The sequence below is a fragment of the Amblyraja radiata genome, chromosome 14 (assembly GCF_010909765.2).
Source record: "Amblyraja radiata isolate CabotCenter1 chromosome 14, sAmbRad1.1.pri, whole genome shotgun sequence".
NCBI classification, from domain to species: Eukaryota; Metazoa; Chordata; class Chondrichthyes; order Rajiformes; family Rajidae; genus Amblyraja; species Amblyraja radiata.
Window position 1 is genome coordinate 54,305,124 of NC_045969.1, and position 24,730 is coordinate 54,329,853.

Sequence of the window (24,730 nt, forward strand, 5' to 3'; positions counted from 1 at the left end):
GGGAAGGAGGGAGTAAACAAGGACTACCTGAAATTGGAGGTCAATGTTCATACCGCTGGGGTGTAAACTGCCCAAAATAAATATGAGGTGCTACTCCTCCAATTTGCGGTGGGACTCACTCTGGCCATGGAGGAGGCCAAGGACAGAAAGGTCGGATTCAGAATGGGAGGGGGAGTTGAAGTTCTGGGCCACCGGGAGAACATCCAGTGTGTTTATGTTGTGGAGGTCATGGAGTTTAATAACATTACAGGAACAATAACATTTAAGAGGCATCGGGAATGTGCAAGGCAAAGAGGAATCAGGTCAGTGGGATTAGTATAGGAAGACAGGGGGGTGGGGTTGACATAGATGCAGTGAGCCAAGGGTCCCATTTCTTTACAATTCCATGACTCTAGGCATCAACCTGCATTGACATGGGTCGGGCCTGGCATGTCCTGACAGGGAGGCACGGCAATGACAAACTTCCATTTCTGTATTTATTTCAAATTTACTTTAAAAGACAAATGCCCATAGAAATCAGCATGAAGCAGATAATTGTTGTATATATGCTTGTTGCTTACTAACTGAGTTATGTACATACAGCAATTTTCTTAATGTGGGTACAGTTCAATAAAACAAATCACCCAACTCTGCAGAAGAGCAGTGTGTAGCTGTAAATTCCCTAAAGAATATTTCATACAGCAATAGTATTATTGAGGCAATTTCCCTTCAAATTGAAGCCACATTTGTAGTTTAAATGCCACTCAGTTTAAAAAGATGAAGAGTCTCTGAATGAAGCTTTCTTGTTCCATCTTTACTTCATCTTGGCCTTGGACACCAGAACAGCTGCCACAGGTTTTATATTTGGCAAATATAAAACTACTGTGCACTCATTAAACACATGATATGATTATATATTTGGACAATTCAATAGAAAGCATCAACATAGCTAACAATGCACAGTTAAAGAAACCATTGCATAAAATTCACCAGTAAAATCTGATAAGTTCGATGAGGAGTTTTGAAACTGTTACATTACATGCCAATACAAAAACTGCAACATTAAAATACGGTCATACCAAACAGAAGATAAAATAGGTTGGTAACACATTCCATACTATAAATGAACTGTCCAGTTGAAACAATATTCATTATATTTTCCCCAGAACTAAAGGTGGAGGTTTAAAATGAGTCACTGAGTATTATTCATATTCACCAACTAGTAGTTATACAATTGCTGGTCATCTGCTCCACGAGTCCCTCATGTTGTTTAAGTTACATTGTAGGACACATCCAGCGAGGGAAGGATAGAATGCAAGAGCATACATCAGACAGTGGAGGACTCCGTCAGATAACATGGGCAGACACTTTAAAAATTAGTTTAAGGTACATTGTAGAGATTCTGCTTCATTAAGTCATAGTAGTTCGTACTGGTGTTCACTTTGTTGTACTCCAGTTTTCTAGATACTCTGTGGAGGGGAAAAATTTAAAAAGGAATTATTTTAAAATAATATCTCACGCACACATTCTAGCTATTTTGTTTAGAGGGGAATACAGTCACCTATTTCCATTCAGATAGTTTGTTTTAAAAGTCCCAAGCTCCCACTCTGCTGCTATCAAATCATTAAAGGACATACATCAAGCCAAGTGAATCTTTGAAAAACAAAAAGTTTCAATGCTCAAATTGACATAAAAATAGAAAACATTGGACATACTCACGAGGCCATGGGACATCAGTTGTAACAGAAATTGAGTTAACATTCCAGGGCTATGACCTTTCAACAGAACTGGAGGAGTGAATAAACAACTGTGTTTTAAATTACAAATTTGCAGATAAGGAGAAAAATGGAGACAAGGTGGGGAATGTCTACTAGAAGGAGCGATGATACACTTGCCCATTTACTTTGTGTTACATCCTTAGCTCATGATTTGGCAGAGTCTCCAATGGAAAAAACAGTGGCAGACCAGGTAATTGCTTTTCAAAATACACCTGCTCACTCCACCAGAGTGTCTGGGCTTCAATGAGTATGCTATTTCAATTTTCAATCCCAGCCTGACATGACTTCAATTTCCAATAATGCCACAACTAAGCTCACGGGTTGAGGAATAGCATCTGACTTCCCATCAAGTATCTTGCAACACTCACTATTAAATGCAGCAATTTTAGGTACCTGCCATTTACTACTTGTACCAGATACGGCCAGTTGATGCAAGACCTTCAACTATAACTAACTTAGTTTTGTTCTCTCCCCAGCAATCACTTGATCTGCTGAGAGTTTCCAGCATTCTCTTGTGTTATTTCCAACAATTGCTGTCCCAACACACCCTCATCTCTCTCCCCACTGCTCCCGTACATCTCCCTTTATTTACCCTCTTCCAGAATGATTGGCTACAGTTAATAAGCATTCATCACCCTGACATCTCAAACACCACACATCATGTCACAGTCAGAGCTCCAGAATGGAGACACAAGAGCCTGCAGATGCTCGACCAATCTAAAGAAGGGTCCCGACCTGAAAAATTATATGTCCATTTCCCTCAGGCCTGACCCGCCGAGTATCCTCCAGCACTTTGTTTTCCGATTCCAGCTTTTGAAATTTCGTGCATCACCACAGCCCTCTGTTGTGATATTCTGTTCTCTCTACTTAACTCCACTTAAAGAAACTGGAGCTTAGTTGTGGCATTATTGGAAATTGAAGTCATAAGTCAGGCTGGGATTGAGAATTGAAATAGCATACAAATGGAAGCCCAGACACTCTGGTGGAGTGAGCAGGTGTATTTTGAAAAGCGATTATCTGGTCTGCCTCTGTTTTTTCCATTGGCGACTCTGCTAAATCATGAACCAAGGATGTAACACAAGGTTAAGAGGTGTAGATGAATGCTGCTTCACCCGGAAGAACTGTTTGGGTCCTAGGATGGTGGGAAGAGGTAAATGGTCAGGTGTAGCAACGCTCCTTCTGGTAGACATTCCCCATCTCGTCTCCATTTTTCTCCCTATCTGCAAATTCACAACTTAAAACAGTTTCCAGTCTTAATGAGAGGTTGTCTAACTGTAGTTAATGTTGTTTCCATCACTACATATGTTGTCTGACTTGCTGTGGATATCCAGCATTTTTTGCTTTTATCTGAATCAGGATAAGTATTTGCTTAAAACTAAGCAAACCAAATAGTTTGTCAAATAATGGACAAATATGCAAATAGTTGCACAGTCTGCTACTGAAACCTTCACAACTTCAACTGTTAAGGGAAAGCAATTGGATATACAGAGAGAAAGAGAGATCTGTCAACAATCATGTGTTCAGCATATTATTTACTGAAGCATGGCTGGGAATATTCAAAATGCCTAGCTTTCAACGGGAGTACAATGAAATACAAATAATAGCGATCTCCTTTTACAAGAACAGAAGAATAAAAGAGAAGGAAGTTGTTGGTTATCAAGGTAATTGCACTATTGCTAAAACTTTGCATCTTGTCAAAAACAAACAGCTATCTGATAAAGGACAGAGCGGATATATGGCAGAAATAAGCTTGTAGATCACCATCTTGCTTAAATTAAGATCCAGTGACAGCTAAATGGTGCATGTAACTTAAATGAGTATTGTGGGCGGAGCACCAAGTTCACCAAATTCCTGGCATGCGAATACTTGGCCAATAAACTTACTTACATAAATTAGTTAAACAACATTTTTCACAAAGATAAAAAGTTCAAATCATACACCTATATTATTTAAATTCTAATTCCTTCAAAGAACAGGTCATGTGCAATGCTGTTTAATAGATTACGAGTATGCATAAGAAAACAATTACCTGCTTCGAAATCTGGGTGATAAACTCAAGCTCACAGTAATTCCAGAACTATTTATTACAGGTAGAACAGTAGCTGAAAATAAATAGAAATGAAAGCTTACTGTAAAATCACAAAAAGCACCAACATTTTCATTTTAGAACTGCTTTGGATGCACATTACCACGGTTTGGCAGAAGAGAAATGTACCTCAGATTTTACAAGCTGGATTGCAAATTTAGGATACTTCGGTTTGTCTACCACTGGAGTTAAACCCAACACTTGATTGCTTTTAGCTCATAATTCCAAACAGCAGTATATATTACATGGTAAATGGTAGGGAATTGAAGAATGCAGGTGAACCGAGGGATCTGGGAATAACTGTGCAGTTCCCTGAAAGTGGAATCTCATGTAGATAGGGTGGTAAAGAAAGCTTTTGGTGTGCTGGCCTTTATAAATCAGAGCATTGAGTATAGAAGTTGGGATGTAATGTTAAAATTGTACAAGGCATTGGTGAGGCCAATTCTGAGTATGGTGTACAATTTTGGTCGCCTAATTATAGGAAGGATGTCAACAAAATAGAGAGAGTACAGAGGAGATTTACTAGAATGTTGCCTGGGTTTCAGCAACTAAGTTACAGAGAGAGGTTGAACAAGTTAGGGCTTTATTCTTTGGAGTGCAGAAGGTTAAGGGGGGGACTTGATAGACGTCTTTAAAATGATGAGAGGGATAGACAGAGTTGACGTGGATAAGCTTTTCCCACTGAGAGTAGGGAAGATTCAAACAAGGGGACATGACTTGAGAATTAAGGGACAGAAGTTTAGGGGTAACATGAGGGGGAACTTCTTTACTCAGAGAGTGGTGGCTGTGTGGAATGAGCTTCCAGTGAAGGTGGTGGAGGCAGGTTCGTTTTTATCATTTAAAAATAAATTGGATAGTTATATGGATGGGAAAGGAATGGAGGGTTATGGTCTGAGCGCAGGTAGATGGGACTAGGGGAGAATACGTGTTCGGCACGGATTAGAAGGGTCGAGATGGCCTGTTTCCGTGCTGTAATTGTTATATGGTTATATATATTCCAATTGAAAAAACTACAAAACATGGTCTGGAGTGTTGAGAAAAACTCTGGTAGACCTAATCTAATACTTGGATTAAATGGATGTTTAACCAACTGTCATAGTACAAAACTAGCCAAAGCAAACATCTAGCCAAAAGGTATTCTTAATTTCATTTTCTCCTAGAGCTTCAGATTTAGCACCTAAAAATTAATTAGCCTTAAGATTTTTAAACAAAACTACTGACATTGTAGTTGCTGCATAAATTTAATGGTTTTATTTTGAGTAAACTGCACGGTAGAGAGCATTCTGACTGGTTGCATCATGGCCTGATTCGGCCACTTGAATGTCCAGGAGTGAAAAAGACTACAAAATGTTGTGACCACTGCCTAGTCCATCACCGGCTTTGACCTCCCCACCGTCGAAGGTATCTATCATAGTCGCTGCCTCAAAAGGGTAGCCAAAATCATCAAGGACCCACACCATCCTGGCCACAGGCTTATCGCACCACTGCCATCAGGAAGAGGGTACAGGAGCCTGAAGACTGTAACATCCAGGTTCAGGAACAGCTTCTTCTCCACAGCCATCAGACTATTAAACACAACGAATAAGCTATGAGCTCTAAAGTGCAAAAGACTATATTATTATTTTTTATTTCCACTATATTTGTTATTTATTGAACTTTTTTCCCCCCCATTATATATAATGTTTACATATTTACATATTCTGTTGTGCTGCAGCAAGTAAGAATTTCATTGTCCCGTCCGGGACATATGACAATAAAACACTCTTGACAGAGCTAAACGAACAAAAACAATACAGATAAACCATGCATTGTGCTAACAGAAATTTGCCTTTACAGAATCCCCATGTGACTAGTCAAATATTTGATGCAGAATAAAATTTATTCTCATGGAAATAAGTGGGAAACAAATAAAAGTTTTTCTAACTAATTTTTTGATGCATGCACAGAAATGGCTGCATATTATGGAATAATAACATTGGTCTGGATGAAGTGCTCTTCCTCTGCTCATTCCGAGCACCAATTACACCAAAGGGAAAAAGAAAAATCGCAACCAAATAAATACACGAGATTGATAACAGAAATACTGATACCATCAGTGGGCCATAACTCATGGTGGAGAAAATGCAGATGCTTTGTGAAATGTTCGTCAAAGACTCAAGGTCAGATATATGGAAGGATTGTCAGGACATTGGCAACAATATAGGGTCCAAACATGCATGTGAAGAGAAGTCTGCTTCTCATCATCATTCCCAGGAAATATGTAAACAGAATAAAATGTCTTTTGGGATGCAGCCTCTCACTATATCCACGATCCACTCTGACCAACCATGTTTTAGAGATACAGTGCAGAAACAGGCCATCAACCCACAAGAGTCTGCGCCGACCAGCGATCCCCAAACATTAGGTGGGGAAGCGGTAGAGTTGCTGCCTTACAGCGCTTGCGGCGCCAGAGACCCATGTTCGATGCAGACTACGGGTGCTCTCTGTACGGAGTTTGTACGTTCGCCCCAGACCGCGTGGGTTTTCTCCAAGATCTTTGGTTTCTTCCCACACTCCAAACATGTACAGGTTTGTAGGTTAATTGGCTTTGTATAAAAAATTAAATTGGTGTGTGTGGGATAGTGTTAATATGCGGGGATCGCTGGTCGGCGTGGACTCTGTGGGCTCTTTTCCGCACTGTATCCCCAAACTAAACACTAACGCAATAGTGACAATCTACAATTTGTTTAAAACAAAACCTAAAAACTTGTACGTCTTTGGAGTGTGGGAGAAAACCGGAGCACCCGGAGCAGTCACAGGGAGAACGTACAAACTCCGTACAGATAGCACCCGTACTCAGGATTGAACCTGGGTCTCTGGTGCTACAAGGCAGAAACTCTACCGCTGTGCCATCGTGGCGCCTGTATGGCTGAAATGGTGAAAGCATAGACGGCACATTGTGCTACAGAAATAAACTTGGACAATACAAATTGGAGACTGGGCCAATAACCCAGAAATAACCTACCATCTTATCCAATAGTGCTGATGACACACATATAGAATAGAAAAATGCACTCTTACCCATAACGAACCAAAAATAAAATCTATTGATTTTCTTAGCATGTGTTGCACAAACACAAGTCAAAACCATTTTGTGTAGCTTTGCACAAAATACACGTGTGAATGTTATTTACTGAAAAATCAATTGTCACTTGTGTATTTTATGATCAAGACAATTTCATAATTGACAGATTTCAGGACTGTATTCATAACATAATATCATAAAGACGACAAAGTAGTTTACCACCTTTCAATAATACCACAATATCTCACCACATGTAAAGGCAGTCAAACTCATATGTACCCAGTGATTCAACGGTGGACGGAAATTAAGCACAAAAAACTGGACTCTCAGATTTGATACATACCGGAATGCGAGTACAGTCGGTCATCTTCACATTTAATAAACACATCAGCAGCATTTTTCTAGAGAATGCAAAAAGGGAAACATTGTGAACTGCATTGAACACAGAATGAGCTGAATTATACAAGACATTGATAATGCATATTGTAACACTGGCAATGGCAACACTGGTTGAATAGTTCTGCACAGAATGCAAGGGCACACTCTGTACGAGTGCTGTCGAAAAGTAAAACGGTGCCACCCCATGGCTCTTCCCCAGAATCATCTTTAAAGAAACTAACTTCCTACAAGTATAATGAATAGTTAACAGCTTCACTTTAAAAATATTAACCATTTAAAATAAGGTACAGGTAAATAATTCATTTTACTCCATGCTGCATCACTTTCAGAAAAGGAAACGCTAATTGGCTCGAGATTAACCAAGAACATTAATGATTTATGATTGCATGCAAGATATTAAGTTGCATGTCTGGAAGAAAATAAATGTGAGAATGCTTTTATCCCCTCCCATACATCTGAAGAACTAATAAAAGTCTTTAAAATACAAAGGGCCTCACTCTGCAACATTTCATAATGTGGGCAGTCAATATAGAATATGCTACAATTACATGTTAAGGTAACACAAAATGCTGGAATAACTCGGTGGCTCAGGCAGCATCTCTGGAAAACATGGACAGGTGACGTTTTGAGTGTCTGAAGAAGGGTCCCCATCCAAAACGTCACTTATCATTGTTCTCCAAAGATGCTTCCTGACCTGCTGAGTTACTCCATGATGTTGGGAATTTTGATAATAAGGAAGTGAGTAGGTTATAATATGGTTACCGTAGAGCTCACATACTGGGAAAGCATGATGGGAAAAATGGCCAACATAGAATGTTCGCCTTTACAGCACAGATTAAAACATCCTGCTGAAAAGCAGGTTTCCTTACCTATTGGGGCGGGGTTAGTCCATCGCAGTTCTGTCTAGGCTCTTATCTGTTACAATTTTCAGATTATAGTGGCTCTTTGTCAGTGTGTAAGAAAGAACTGCAGATGTTGGTTTAAATCGAAGGTGGACACAAAATGCTGGAATAACTCAGCGGGACAGGAAGCATCTCTGGAGAAGGAATGGGTGATGTTTCGGGTGGGGACCCTTCTTCAGACCTGAAACGTCACCAATTCCTTCTCACCAGAGATGCTGCCTCACCATCTTTGTCACAGTGTTTAGCAGGCAAGTGTAACAAACAACCTCTTTATCAAGGGGACCCCATTTAACGAATTGAATCAAATCTCCCTAATGGGACATTGGCAATTATGGGATTATTTGTTAGATATATGGGAGAGGTTTTCAAAACAACAAAGGTTAAAGTTATCTCCGGGGAAACACAAAGGTGGAAGGTTACAGAGACATTGATTAATGATGCTTTATTTCAACTCCACAAGTAACCATTGAGACATTAGGATATAAAAATATCTAACTTATGATGCTCTCACCACTGATCTATGAGCAGTTTTATTTTGTATGCGCCTACCTGAGGTACGGGTATAGTACAAAATTCTCTCCTACACTCCAGCAACATTGTCTTTTTTTTAAATAAAACCAGCAACTGCAGAGTCTTGTGTCTACATGTAAAGATGCCTTCCCCATCAAAATACACTGCAAAGGCACACCCAGGCTATTCCAAAGTCATTATCTAAACCCAGCAGCTGTACCAAGAAACATAGAAAATAGGTGCAGGAGTAGGCCATTCGGCCCTTCGAGCCTGCACCGCCATTCAATATGATCATGGCTGATCATCCAACTCAGTATCCTAAGGCATCAGGGGAATACCACCACCTACAGGTTCCTCTTCCAAGCCTCAACTTGCAAAACACATTGTGAGCCCCTTTCATCACTGTATCCAAATCTCAGACCTCCCCACAAACACTGTAGGAATACCTTCACCAGCAGAAATGCAGCAGCTCAACACCAGTTGGAGATGGATAATACACACAGGCTTTGCCAGCACTTATTCTAAACAAATTATAACTTTTCAATTTCTAAATGATTCGATTCAACTTTATTTATCCCAGGAGGAAAATTGATCTGCCAACAGTCATAAAACACAAAATACATGAAACATGAAATTAAAGTGACGAGTGGAAAGGATTGAGGATGTGCAAAGATTGGGGGAGTGGGGGGGGGGGGGGGGGGTAGTCTACCCCATGACAGAAGGCAAGGAGTTGTGCAGTTTATACGAAACCCAGAGATGCACACTTTTAAATATATTACTTTGGCCATTACCTCACTAACCTGCTTGCTTCTTGGTGAATAAAAACCACTATGTGTGTGATGATAATCCTGTCGCTGCAACACGCTGTTGAGCATCAGCATTTCCGAATTACTTTGCTTTGAACTCGAGGAATCCGGTAAGGAACGGAATCTCTTCAGCGGCCATCGAGAAGTTTGCCTTGCCTGGTCGATACACGCAGCCCGCTTCCTGGATAACGGGGAAGGTGAGCATGTATCAGAGCTCACGGCGGATGTTATTGTACGTCCAGGGGAAGCATGGACATTTAATCCATTGTGATGCCCCATTGTAGATGGAAGGCAGAACGAATTACGAACCAAGCTTTGATATACTGATTCAAATGAATTGATACCTTTTCCTTTAGTTTTGAACAGGCTCTGTACAGAATGGAACTTGGCTGGGACAGAGGCAGAAATGGAATGCCTCCGTTTATTCCTCTCACTGTTATCCAATCGCAAGAGCATTCTGAATGGCGAACTGTTGCAAGTAGTCACTGGATCATTTGGCCGTGTAACTGCACTGCTGCTCAGCAGACTCTGTTCTGCATGTCGCAGGTGATTAACAATGATTCTTGGACTTAGCAATTCAATCATGTCCGATTTTGAGCTCAAAAACTTTAAGTTGGTGGAGTTAGTCACACGATGTAGTTGGGGCGAAGTTGACCCATTCAAAGGAGTTAAATTAAAAACTGGACTTGCAATGACTGCTGGAGTTTTGGGGCTGCAAGGGCTTACTGGCAGTGTCTGGAAGGAGGCCATATCATTGTACAAGCTTCCAAATGTGAAGCACAGACCGTCAGATTTTGAATTAATTTGTGGCACAGTCCTTGAAGCTGCATCCGCAATGAGAGTAAACTTTGTCTCCAGATTACACTGCAAGGGTGTGTTACTTTTTGGGGAAATTGCCTTGTTCTCCTTATCTCTACCTTGAGCAGGGACCTTTACTTCTACAACAGAACGACACTTTAACCTCTTCAATTTCCAGGCATCCATCCAAACTTTGATCTTCGTCCCATTTTGAATGGTGTTTCGCTTTGATTTACTTGCATTGAACTGGAGATGTCGATAATGTTTTATTAACCTTGATGCAGCCTTTGTTTTATAGGTACGATCAAGCAAGTCACTCATTGAAGCTACCATACTTGGATAGATATCAATAAGTGTGGTATCACTCAAACCAGAAGAATCATCATGATTTTCCATTGGAGCTTGATTGACATAAAATGAGGTGGTTTCTTCCAAATTCATCACTTCGCTCCTGCCATCATTAAGCTTGTGCTGATAAACTTCAGTGCTGCTGGGTACGTAAAGTGGCTGCAACATTTGGCTGGCGGCCATATTAAAATTATCTTCGTTACTATAAGGTTTTGAAGAGTGAGCTAATACTTGGGAAGTTGGAAAGTCACCACTGCAATCTGGAAGCAGAGAATTTAACAGAGGACGTTAACATTATAAATATTTGGTAAAGTTAAACAATCTAGTTGAACCAATAATTAAGAAGCTATGAATATAGACTTCATTGAAAAATCAAATAGAAACGATTTGATAAATATACTTCAGTTGAAACTTTATCCAAGTTCAGCAAATGATTTGATAGTATTGTACTGAGCAGAATTCTTCTCTTAATACATTGTGTAAAAACATGAGAAAAGCAAGCATATTTACAGGCGAGAGTAATACGTTTCTTTTCACAGGGTGCAAGGTAGCATGACAAATAGAGAATTCATCTTCCATGACCGGGTGTACAATGTTTCGAGGAAACACATGAAAACATATTTAGGAGCCCTCAACACCGAAATTGAGTTAGAATGAGAAGATAGAAAAACATGTGTAAAAGTTCCAAGTCTGTGCATGACGCTTGGTGACAGATCAATTCACGATGAGCAACAGAACCAGTTGTAGAAGATAACATTGTTTGTGCAGTGCACTAACTGATGGTAGATGCTATTCAGAGGGAATATCTAAAATAACCCGGTTAAGAGCACAGGACCAAATGAAACAGGATAAACACCTTATGGTCCCATTATGATAATGACCCCCTTGCTTTAGACATCTGGGCCATAGGAGATATCACACCTGCAACTATCCTATTCAGTCTGTAAGAATTTTGTATGTTTCAATGCTTCTCATTCTTCCAAACTCAAGAGAGCACAGAACCAGTCTCTTTAACCTGAGACAACAAGTGCACCATCCCAGAAATCAACCTGGGGAATGTAAAAAGCACAAAGTGCTGGAGTTACTCAGCGGGTCAGGCAGCATCTCTGGAGAACACGGACAGGTGGCGTTTCGGGTCAGGACCTTTCTTCAGAGATTGTTGTGGGGTGGAAGCCAGCTAGAAGAGAGGTGGTAGACACAAAATTCTGGAGTAACTCAGTGGGCCAGGCAGCATCTCTGGAGAGAAGGAATGGGTGACTTTTCGGGTCGAGACCCTTCTTCAGAAGAGGTGGGACAGGTGAATGCCGGGCGAGCGATAGGTGGATACAGGTGAAGGAGGGTGGAGGAAGAGAGGATTCAATAGGCAGACGGTCATAAGATATAGGAGCAGAATTTAGGCATGTGGTCCAGAGTCTGCTCCGCCATCTGATCTTGCCTGGTTGGGCAATGGTCAGATATGAAAAGGCAAAAAGTGTGTGATGAGGATAGAATTGTGAATGTGGGACAAGGTGGAGTAGGACAAAGCTTGACAAGTGACTGGTGGACTAGCACCATATCTTCTGGCGAACATGAATATTTTTGTCATCTCATCAGAAACATTTAGGCTCAAGCAAACTGTGGGACAAATTGAAAATTACACACACACCACTATTCGGGCATGACCAATTGTACAAATAGCAAATAAAAGAGTTGAAATGATGTGCAGCAAGAAGCCCTTGTGCTATCTTCACACTGGTCTGAGTCACTTAAGCAAGAGCTGAAATGGTGCACCTTCTTGCTACTCCCATTTAACCAGGTGAACCTTTAGAAACATAGAAATTAGGTGCAGGAGGAGGCCATTCGGCCCTTCGAGCCAGCACCGCCATTCATTGTGATCATGGCTGATCGTTTCCAATCAATAACCCGTACCCGCCTTCTCCCAATATCCCTTAATCCCACTAGCCCCGAGAGCTCTATCTAACTCTCTCTTAAATCCATCCAGTGACTTGGCCTCCACTGCCCTCTGTGGCAGGGAATTCCACATACTCACAACTCTTTGGGTGAAAAAGTTTCTCACCTCAGTCTTAAATGGCTTCCCCTTTGATACAGCCATACTGATAAAGGTTCGAAAAAAGTCTAATTTCACATATTTTCAACCCCCCCCCCTCCTCCCCCCCGTTCCATCCACAAGGATTTCTGGATAATTCCATTTGAATGCTCTGCTTTAAATTAAGTTAATTTGAAGAGATAAAATGCAGTTACAAACCAAAAGGTTTTGAAAGGCATGCACGATAATTGTATTTTTGGATTTTCACAGCTCATCTTTCCCAGACTGATTGATGACACAAGAGACCATGTGCTTTGGCCTGATACCCAATGACATTAATAAAGCCATCCCATCACATGTTATGCAAGTTTAGGCCACTTCCTCACCTTGTGGCAGTTAAAATGAACCAACAAGGGGAAAAAAGGATTCACTGCCAAATCTATCAATTTGGAAGCTTAGTGCAGTTAATGCCGCTGCCTCACAGACCCAGCACCTGGGGTCAACCTTGATCTTACTTGCTGTTTGTATGGAGTTTGTTATGCAGCCATGTGGATTTCTGCTGGGTTCTCCATTAATCTACACTAGTTACCACAAAGAGTATGTAATGGCAAAAATAATCAAAAGGGAAACCAATTAGCATGCCAGAGAAAATACTTTGCAGGAATAAAGGGAAATAAGGAAGAACAGAATTAATTGTATTCCCCCCTTCAAGGTAGCATGGTAGCAAGGCAACTGCAAAATACATTTTCAACATAAAGGAACAATCATCTGTACACAATCAGAGGGGGCAGTTCCTTCCTCCCCCCCAGTTCGAAGTAGCCTGGATAAAGGATCTGAAGTGATCCTCCAAAAATTCTTGACATGATTGAAACAAAACTGCTTTATTTTCACAAGCTCTCTTGTGAGAAAGTATTTGTTAGCACACTTTCAGTACCTAGCGATATTCCTACACTGTATTTCAAATTTTGGTGTACAAGGTTTTCATTTACATAATACCAAATCTATCTTACTTAGCAAATCTATCCGAACTAAGGAAAAAATACAGCATTACACAACTTTGAATAAAGATTTAGGAATACCAAATCTGCTATAATCACAATTCTGCATAGCAGTGACACTTCCAGAATAACACATCCATACCATGATTAAGGTGCAATGATCGAATTTTTATCTTCAACGTGGGCGTAAACGTAATCAATGGGTTGTCTTTATTCTTCCCCACACATTTCACCTTCAAAGATTTAATAATTGAAAGAATTTAATACTTAACAGTTAGGGTAAAAATAATTTACATTACACAACATTCAGTGGATCAGCAGTCCCCACTTGCATATTGGCACAGCTTCAAAAAACAGAAAGACAGCCATTTTGACCCTTGTGGTCCAAAATTCACTGCTGACCTTTCACCTTAACATAATTTTCCAATAATTAACCCTATATCCCTCAATTTCTTTGATACCAATAAATGGAAACCTAGCCCCTTATTTTGAAATAGCAACCCCCAAATTCAATCAGTTAACATCAATCCTGCTCTTATTGTTAGCCCCCCCCTTATATTTCATCTCTCAAGACCTTTTCATACCATCCCTTCCACATATTGCGTTGTAATGAGTTATTTAAGATGCGTAAAACCAACTCGCAATTCTCATCTCAAACATGCCTTTCTCATGAGTCCTAGTATAGTAGAGAGAATCGTACAGAATCAATTATAGAGTTCATTTAGTTCTCAGAGAACAATCCAGTTACTTCCATTCCCTGACTCTTGCAACAAAAACCTCTTGTGATAAAGTATTCTTTAAGTGTTTACACAATTACAATTCAAAAGTAACCACGGAATGTTTCTTTCAACATGCATCACCAAAGATTTTCCTCGCGTCACTTCTGGTATGGGTGTTAATTACAAGTCTGTTCTTTTTGGTTATTAGCTTTTCATGAACAAATCTAAAAACCTTCTCATTTTTAAACTACTATAAATCTCCTCCTGGTCTTTTTAAAATCAGGACGAATCATAGTTTTTCCAGTTCACTTGCGATTGTCACTCCTGGAACCATTCTAGTGCATTTTATCGACAGCCGTCTTAATCTGGGGTTGATTATATGGGTGCACTGAAACACCAAAATACCAGGTATCATTTTACAATGTATCGAGGTTAGTGACAAAATTGGCGGCAACAGAATGCAAATTTTACAATATCAAATAAATAAAAATCTGAAAGGTACATTTTTAAATAAACAGGACAAGGGATACCATCTGTTTACTTAAAAAAAAAAAAGAAAGGCTAGAGGGCAATAGAATGGAATTGTCATTTTGGACAATTTATTAGAAAGTCAGATGTATTTGTAAACTTCGATTAGTGATCCCTGCAACTGGTCTCAAAGATATTGATGGGATTACGGTGCTGATAAAGATTGAAATGCTATAACAAGACAGCAAGTCAAAGTGAATTAAGCACCTTCAAGTCAGATTTACTCATAACATTCTGTAGATTTCTGTACATTACATTTTCCTCTTCACACATCATACACTCGCCATTATTATCCACGAACACACAAATACAACACCCACCACAATCTGCTTTCCAAGGTTGGAGTTGCTAGTAGCCAGCATGTCAGTATCCATCTCATATTTATCACCTACATTCATCTCGCCCATGGAGACACTGCCTTGTAGCTAGGTTTAAAAAAAAACAGGACAATTGGGCCCTTAAAATTTTCACCTTGACCCAAAATACTTCCACCATGCATGATCACAATAAGTCAATTAAGACAAATCTCAAAATTGACAGATACACCCGAAATCAAAAATAAAGAAAATACTAGCTGCAGTGAACAAAGTATAAAGTGGTTTTGCATCCCAAATAAACATGAATATCTACTCAAATTAAGCTACAGCCGAGGTTAAGAGCCAAGACACTGTATTAGCACGATTGGGATTACAACACATACAAGGAGCATCATTTTTACATATCATACATCTGGCATTAATTAAGTAGTAACATTTTATGTGCAAGATGAAAATACTGTACCTCAGATGTACATTCACTGTACTCAAAATCGGAAGTATGATCCACTTGACCTATTGTTAAAAAGACCATTTAAATTATTTTTGAATGTGCAAAATGCAAGAGCCTTATCTGACATAATATATATCCTTACTACCAAGTTAGAGAGGGAAAAGGGGTAAAGATGGTCTTCAGGAAATATAGAAATTATTTCATTTCATTAAATCCGCAGTCAGTGTCAAGTCATGTTTACATATTTGCCAACCGGCTTGCCAAGCTTGCATACACCTTGTGCAAAGTTCCCTGACAAACAATTGCAGTGGCATTGATTTCTGGGGCTGTGACATGTGCAAATGGGTGCAGAACAAGCATTTCCCAACAAAAATTACAAAAAAAAAAGCTGACAGAGACACAGCAACCTGTAAAAAGATTACAAATGTTTAACGCCCAATCTTGGAAGATGACTGGTACTTGTAGGACTTCTAGATCTAGAATTTGGAGAGCTTGGATGGGAACATACAAGGCAAGTGAGCACCGTCCCCAGGGACCTGTACGAAGGTTTCAGTTCAATATAATTGATTATGGATGAAAACAACACCCAAAATTACAGGTTAAACTAACTTACGTTTCAAAATGCTATGTGAGTGCATGGTATTTAAAAATAAACTGAAAGGCATAACTATGTTCAGTATAGATCAATGTTGGAAAGTACAACAAGATATCTGATTAGATTGCAAATTGGAATAGTTTGATCAGTTTCAGGAGCAAAGAGAGAAGCTTGAAATCACAGTTGAGTGAAAGTGATTCAGTGGCTTTCCGCAAATTACAATAGGCGTGGATTCTTGGAAAATGCTTTAAGCAAACTTTTGCAAATTAAAAAGGCTGGAGTTTGGGAACTTTGTACAAGAGTAGGGATTAACGGGTCCCTTTCAGAATGGCAGGCAGTGACTAGTGGGGTACCGCAAGGCTCGGTGCTGGGACCGCAGCTATTTACAATATACATCAATGATTTAGATGAAGGGATTCAAAGTAACATTAGCAAATTTGTAGATGACACAAAGCTGCGTGGCAGTGTGAACTGTGCGGCGGTTGCTATGAGAATGCAGGGTGACTTGGACAGGTTGGGTGAGTGGGCAGATGCAGTTTAATGTGGATAAATGTGAGGTTATCCACTTTGGTAGCAAAAACAGGAAGGCAGATTACTATCTAAATGGTGTCAAGTTGGGAAAAGGGGAAGTACAACGGGATCTGGGGGTCCTTGTTCATCAGTCAATGAAAGTAAGCATGCAGGTACAGCAGGCAGTGAAGAAAGCGAATGGCATGTTGGCCTTTATAACATGAGGAGTTGAGTATAGGAGCAAAGACGTCCTTCTGCTTTAGGGCCATTGTATAGGGCCCTAGCGAGACCACACCTAGAGTATTGTGTGCAGTTTTGGTCCCCTAATTTGAGGAAGGACAGTCTTGCTATTGATGGAGTGCAGCTTAGGCTTACAAGGTTAATTCCCAGGATGGCGGGACTGTCATATGCTGAGAGAATGGAGCGGCTGGGCTTGTATACTCTGGAGTTTAGAAGGATGAGAGGGAATCGTATTGAAACATATAAGATTATTAAGGGTTTGGACACACTAGAGGCAGGAAACATGTTCCCGATGTTCGGGGAGTCCATAACCAGGGTTCACAGTTTAAGAATAAGGGGTAAGCCATTTAGAACGGAGACAAGGAAACACTTTTTCTCACAGAGAGCTGTGAGTCTGTGGAATTCTCTGCCTCAGAGAGCGGTGGAGGCCAGTTCTCTGGATACTTTCAAGAGAGAGCTAGATAAGGCTCTTAAAGATGCAGAGTCAGGGGATATGGGGAGAAGGCAGGAATGGGGTACTGATTGGGGATGATCAGCCATGATCACATTGAATGGCAGTGTTGGCTCGAAGGGCCGAATGGCCCACTCCCACACCTATTGTATCTAGTGTACAGAGAATAGCTTCGTAAATTGAAGATGTTGCAAAGGACCCATGGCATATCAAAAATTCAAGCTGAATGTTAGTTAATAGACAAATATCTGCATATTATTTATCATAAATCAAAATCTCTCAACTTTAAACACAGTTAATAAGTCTTGTAAGAGTGCTGTTATGATCTGTAGAACCAAAGAGGATAAATGTCTAAAATGTCCTGATTTTAAATTGTCTGACAATAATGTTAGTGTTCAAGAGTGTTCTAGAGAGTTTATTGTCATGTGTCCCTGATAGGACAATGACATTCTTGCTTTGCTTTAACACACTAGAACATAGTAGGCACAAATACAAGTGTCTGTAATAAGGTAAAATATCTTGAGCATTTTATTACATAACAAATGACAGATGATGAGGATATTTATAGGCAACGACGTATGCTGTATGTACAGGCGAATATTCTCTTGCGCAAGTTTGGTGCGTGTACAGATGTGGTGAAGATGTCACTGTTTAGTGCATATTGCACACCACTCTGTACTGCGCACCTGTGGTCTAGCTACAGAAAGACACGTTTGCAGAGACTAAAGGTGGCCTATAATGACGCAATGAGAACACTAGGGAAACCTAGATGGTGTAGTGCTAGTAACACGTTTGTGGCTGCAGGAGTCAGTACTTTAGAAGCAATTCTAAGTAATCATATGTATAAATTCATTTGCAGGATAAATGACTCTAAAAATGTAATTATTGAGGCCTTGTCAAACATAAGGTTTAGTACTACATGCTACCAATCCCAGTTGTGGAGACACTGGTATCGCTGTCTCGTTGTAGGACATTGATCATTCTTTTTTATTCTGTATTTTAATTCATCTATTGTGTTTTTTTTAAATATATAATTTATGATGCTTTTATAAGTGATGTACTAAGATTTTATATGTATTTTATGATGTTTTTAATATGCAATATATTTTTATGTAATGTTGTGCCTTGTCTGGATCTTGGGTATGAAATAAAGCCCATTAATCAATCAATCAATTAATTAATTAATTAAATAGTTGATTTTGTTTTACCTGATAGATTGGTGCTATCATCAATTTCATACAGTTTGTCAGATTGTGTCTGGTTGACAGCCGTTTCACACAGTGTATCTGGCTGTTCCAGGCTTACAGCTGCTTCATGCGGTTCACTAGACTGAAACATTAATGACAAGAATGAATCTTCATTGGCTTTTCACTGGTTCAGTCTACCAACTTTAAACATTTTAAATTCCACTGTTTCTGCAAACACACAGTTAAAATGCTCTTAAAAATGCAATTGGATTTAGACAAGTTATTGCATCGAAAGTTACGGCTCATTATCTTATGTGTACCTCTTTCTTGGAGTTATTATGGCTTCTCAGGAGGTAAAAGTCACGAGTACACCATCTCGTCCGACCTAAAAGAGTCAAGAGTGTTTTATTGCTATATGGCCCGTATAGAATAATGAAATTCTTATTTGCAGCAGCACAGCAGAATATGTAAACATAGTACACTGTAAACAAAAAACAAAAAAACAAGTTTAGTGCGTGTATATACGCACACATACACACAGGTAGACACAAAATGATGGAGTAACTCAGCAGGGAAGGCAGCATCTCTGGAGAAGGAATGGCCGATGTTTCGGGTGGGGACCCTTCTTCAGACCTGAAACGTCACCCATTCCTTCTCTCCAGAGATGCTGCCTGTCCCGCTGAGTTACTCCAGCATTTTGTGTCTACCTTTGGTTTAAACCAGCATCTGCAGTTCTTTCCTACACACACACAAATACACATATATTGATCATATGTATATATACACACAAGCACACAAAAAACTAATAGACTATTATTGCACTATGTAGTTCAGAGCTTATTTGAGGTTGTAGTGTTTAATAACCGAATGGCTGTAGGGAATAAGCTGTTCCTGAACGTTAGTTTTCAGGCTCCTGTACCTTCCTCCCGAAGGCATGGGTGAAATGAGTGTATGGCCAGGGAGGTGTGGGTCTCTGATGATGCTGGCAGACTTTGAGGCAGCAATTCTGGTAAATTCCTTTGATGGTGGGGAGGTCCGAGCTGGTGATGGACTGGGCAGTTGTCACAATTTTTGCAATCTTCTTCGTTCCAGGGCAGTCAAGTTGCCGAACCAGGCTGTGATGCAACCAGTCAATATGCTCTATTGTGCATCTGTAGAAGTTCAAGAGAATCCTCTCTGACATACCAAATATGCATAATCTTCACAGAAGTAGAGGCGTTGATGTGCTTTCCTTATAATTGCAACAGTGTGCTGGTTCCAGGAAAGATCTTCGGAAGTATGCACCCCTAGTAAATTTTTCCATCTCTCCACAATCGTCCCGTTGATATAAATAGGATTGTGGGTCCTCATCCTTCCTCTTCCGAAGTGCACAATCAGTTCATTGGTTTTACTGATATTGAGAGCCAGGTTGTTGTGCTGGCGCCATTTGGTCAATCGGTCGATCTCACTTCGAAACTCTGACTCATCACTATCTGTGATTCGTCCAACAACAGTGGTGTCGTCGGCCAACTTGAAGATGGAATTGGCACTATACAGTCATGAGTATAGAGTGAGTAGAGCAGGGGGCAAGCACACAGCCTTGAGGTGCTTCCGTACTGATTGTTATTGAGGAAGAAGTGTTTTAGCCAATTTGAATGGACTGGGTCTGTTGATGAGGAAGTCGAGGATCCAATTGCAGAGGGACGCACAGAAACCCAGTTCCGTGAGTTTGGTAACCAGCCTGGAAGGGATGATGGTATTGAACGCTGAGCTGTAGTCTATAAACAACAGCCTGACGTATGTGTTTTTATTGTCCAAGTGGTTCAGTGCAGAGTGGAGAACCAGTGAGATTGTATCTCTGTTGATCAGTCGTGGCGGTAGGCAAACTGTAGTGGGTCGAGGTAGGAGTTGATATGCACCATAACCAACCTCAAAGCACTTCATCACCACGGACATTAGTGCCACCAGTCGATAGTTGTTGAGGCCCGTCACTTCACTCTTCTTGGGTACGGGCAATATTGATGTCCTCTTAAAGCAGATGGGAACCGCAGACCTCAGTAATGATATAAAGACTTATAAATGTCACTTTTTGTTCATGAAAATACAAGCAAAACTGTTGGCAACATGAACTTTGTTATGTTGCCAATTTACAGGGTAAACTCAACACATTGTGCCTTAGTATACATGGTTTTGACCATATGGCTGGCATTATTAAGTCTCCCTAGATGGAATCTAACAATAATTTTACAGAAACTGTAGGTGCAAAATGTATTCCAAGATACCCACATTTATCAAAGTTGAACAATATATTCTCAATGTAGTTATATTTGTTGCAATTAAACATACAATTTTAATTTCAGATTTTCAAATGTTAATGCAATCCTTGTGCAAAAGTAAAAGGTCACATATGTAGGAAGGAACTGCAGATGCTGATTTTACACATTCCATTCTTCAGACCACATACTCTTCTTCACACTAAAGAAGATAAGATCTTATAAGAGACTAGAAGATTAAGGAAAATGTAGAATAGATCATAGTTGGGGAAGATGACAATGAAGCATAGAGATAAAATTTAATCAGGGGACAGTCAGATCGGTCCGAGAACTGGGAAGGTGAGAGGGATGGAGAGAGAGAGAAAGAGAGGGAGAGAGGGAAAGCCAGGGTTACTTGAAGTTAGAGAAGTCAACATTCATACTGCTGGGGTGTAAGCTGCCGATGCGAAATAAGAGGTGCAGTTCCTCCACTTTGCACTGGGCTTCACTAAGAATGGAGGAGGCTCAGGACAGAAAGGTCAGTGTGGAAGTGGGAGGGGGAGTCAAAGGCGCTATATAAATCCCATCCATTATTATTATTAAAGTGTTTAGCAACCGGGAGATCAGGTAGGTTTAGGCGGACTGAGCGGAGGTGTTCAACTAAACTATCGCCGAGCCTGTGCTTGGTCTCACTGATATAAAGAGTCCACACCTGGAACAGTAGATGAGGTTGGAGGAGGTGCAAGTGAACATCTGCCTCACCTGAAAAGACTGTTGGGGTCCTTGGATGGAGTCGAGGGAGGAGATATAGGGACAGGTGTTGCATCTCCTGCGGTTGCAGGGGAAAGTATCTGGGGAGGGGGTGGGAAGGGATGAGTTAACCAGGGAGTTGCTGAGGGAATGGTCTCTGCGGAAAGCAGAATGGGGTGGAGATGGGAAAATGTAGTTAGTGGTGGGATCCCGATGGAGGTGGCTAAAATGTCAGAGGGTTATGTGCTGCATGCGACAGCTGACGAGGACTAACGGGACATAGAAACATAGAAAATAGGTGCAGGAGGAGGCCATTTGGCCCTTCGAGCCAGCACCGCCATTCATTGTGATCATGGCTGATCGTTTCCAATCAATAACCCGTACCTGCCTTCTCCCCATATCCCTTGATTCCACTAGCCCCTAGAGCTCTATTTAACTCTCTCTTAAATCCATCCAGTGATTTGGCCTCCACTGCCCTCCGTGGCAGGGAATTCCACAAATTCACAACTCTCTGGGTGAAAACGTTTTTTTCTCACCTCAGTCTTAAATGGCCTCCCCTTTATTCTAATGCCCTGTCCCACTTAGGAAACCTGAACGGAAATCTCTGGAGACTTTGCGCCCCACCCAAGGTTTCCGTGCGGTTCCTGGAGGTTGCAGGTAGTGCAAGCAGGTAGGGAGACTGACAAAAACCCCCGGGAACCGCACGGAAACCTTGGGTGGGGCGTAAAGTCTCCAGAGGTTTTCGTTCAGGTTTCCTAAGTGGGGCAGGGGCATAAGACTGTGGCTCCTGGTTCAGGACTCGCCCAACATTGGGAACATTTTTCCTGCATCTAGCTTGTCCAGTCCTTTTATAATTTTATAAGTGTCTATAACATCCCCCCTCATCCTTCTAAACTCCAGTGAATACAAGCTTAGTCTTTTCAATCTTTCCTTGTATGACAGTCCCGCCATCCCAGGGATCAATCTATCCAGGGACCCTATCCCTGTTGTGACTGGGGGAGGGGAGGGGGAACAAGAGCCGAACTGCAGGATATTGAGGAGACCCATGTGAGGGCCTCATCTATGATGGGAGCCCTCATTCCTTAAAGAATGAGGACATATCAGATGTCCTGGTATGGAACATCTCATCTTGGGCACAGATGTGGTGTAGATGGAGGAAATGGACGTTGTGGCCGGGTGGGAAGAAGTGTAATCTAGATTGTAGTGGTAGTCAGTAGGTTTATAATAGATGTCAATCAATAGTCTATCTCCTGTGATGGAGACAGTGGGATAAAGAAACGGCAGGAAGATGTCAGAGATGACAGAGGTGGTGAGTGTTTTCAATATTAAAGTAAGGGATTTGATGTTAGTACATGTAGTTGGTAACTATAACTTTAAGTACTGAATACTATAATGATATGACTTGTGTTATGTGATATTCAATATCTTATCAGTCTCGTGAATATGTGCGAGCATGCGCAGTGTAGTTTTGTAAAATAATGACCACCCACACTGGCAACAGCGTGTGCTGAAAACCTGTGCTCGATTCTATCTACATGCTGAAGCCATACAGTGCAGTAAAATAACACAGTAAAATATCATCCATTCATATTTTGGTAGGGGTTTTCTATTATATTATCAGTCTTACCTGATATATCGTCAGTGTTCATATCCTCAAGATTAACAATCAGGTCATCTTCAAATGCATTACAGTACTAAAGAGATCAAAAGATCAAAAGTCAGCCTGAAGAAGGGTCTCGGCCCGAAATGTCACCCATTCCTTCTCTCCAGAGATGCTGCCTGAGTTACTCCAGCATTTTGTGTCTACCTTCAAAAGATTACATTATCTGACAATAGGTACAAGCTATAAATTTCAAAGATTATCTGGTACATGTGATTACTAGAGCCACAAATCTTCCACAACTCCAGTGGAATTCAAATATGCAAACAAAATTAAAGAGCCGGGGAAGGCAATGGGTCCTTTTGGTCACACTCTGCCATTTAACATGATCATGGCAGTTCATTCAAATTAATTTTCAGGTTCTCCTTTTCCCCCATATCCCTTTAGTAGCTTACTATATTTAACTTCTTTAAATACATTTGCCCCCAACCAAAAAACGTCTATCCATGTTCTCCAGAGATGCTGCCTGTGTGAAAGATGTTCCTATGAAGATTCTAACACTCTCAGCACTGTCTCCTCTCATTCTTCTAAACTCTAGTGAAATATCCCACTCATTTCTACACACATTCTACCATCTCCAGAAGTAGTCTTGTGAACATTCACTTAACTCCATCCAGAGAAAGAACATCATTCCACAACTCAAGGCCAATACTGCACTAAATACTCAGGACATCATCTCTTCAAGGCCCTGTGCAATTGCAGCAAGACAATGCTACTGTTTTACTGAATTCCTCGCGTTGTGAAGGTCAATTTGTCATTTGCCGTTTTAACAGCCTGCTGCATCTTCATGCATATTTAAATAGGCTGATGCACAATCAACTCTCACCCCACACTTTTGTAAAGCAGCATCTGCAGTTCCTGACGTTAAAATCTCACTCCACCTCCCCCTTTCCTTCCATTCCTGCTTTGCCACCAATGCAGGTTAATCCACATTATTCTGCACCCGCCACATATTTTCCTCACTCATTCCACCGTCACCCTGATGCTTCACCTTACACCCTTCACAAGCCACAATTACATCTGTGGAAGGTCAGCCAGCAAACCCGAGATATTAGTGACTGAGAGGAGGGAACGCAATGCAATGCAGAGCTGTCTCCCACAACAGATGCAGTCCCGCAAACCCCCAGGCCTATCTGTCCCACCTTCAGGATGATGCGCTCCAAGGCCGCCCGGTAGCGGCTGCCGTTGCCCATTAGCCCGGTGTCCAGGCTTCCTCCCTCCATCACCGGGTGGGGGATGGGATGGGGTGGGGGCGCGCGGCTGCCCCGGCCACCGTTGCCAGGTGACCGGCCCGTGCTGCGCCCGTTACTCCGGGCTCCAACCGCCGCGCGTTTAAACCAAAGATCCTATAGCGGAGCGCTGCTATAAGATCTTTGGTTTAAACTGCCGCCAGCCCT

The 24,730-nt window shown here is 41.0% G+C and overlaps 1 protein-coding gene across 3 annotated transcripts; it reads right to left on the minus strand.

Moving 5' to 3' along the window:
• Positions 1-462: 462 nt before the first annotated feature.
• LOC116980789 lies at positions 463-24,730 on the minus strand. 3 transcript variants are annotated; one of them, XM_033033375.1, is made up of 11 exons: positions 24,476-24,730; positions 23,301-23,367; positions 19,013-19,077; positions 18,714-18,834; positions 15,722-15,771; positions 15,262-15,366; positions 13,837-13,927; positions 9,519-10,930; positions 7,251-7,308; positions 3,787-3,859; positions 463-1,448 (listed from the first exon to the last, which is right to left on the minus strand). In XM_033033375.1, exons 1-11 carry the CDS (start codon positions 24,554-24,556, stop codon positions 1,361-1,363), a joined length of 2,211 nt encoding a protein of 736 aa, XP_032889266.1. In that variant the 5' UTR covers positions 24,557-24,730; the 3' UTR covers positions 463-1,360. The 3 variants fall into 3 exon arrangements, with proteins under 3 accessions (XP_032889266.1, XP_032889265.1, XP_032889267.1); XM_033033374.1 differs by having other exon boundaries at positions 9,510-10,930; positions 24,476-24,665; XM_033033376.1 differs by lacking the exon at positions 15,262-15,366 and having other exon boundaries at positions 9,510-10,930; positions 24,476-24,665.

Bases quoted from the DNA above. Each gene is read 5' to 3' on its own strand.
- LOC116980789 (XM_033033374.1), bottom strand. From the start codon at position 24,556: ATGGAGGGAGGAAGCCTGGACACCGGGCTAATGGGCAACGGCAGCCGC. The intron at 19,078-23,300 runs GTAAGACTGATA...TGACTCTTTTAG, and splicing joins GAACACTGACGATATATCAG to GTCGGACGAGATGGTGTACT. The intron at 3,860-7,250 runs GTATGTATCAAA...ATTTATTTTCAG, and splicing joins CCGACTGTACTCGCATTCCG to CTACTGTTCTACCTGTAATA.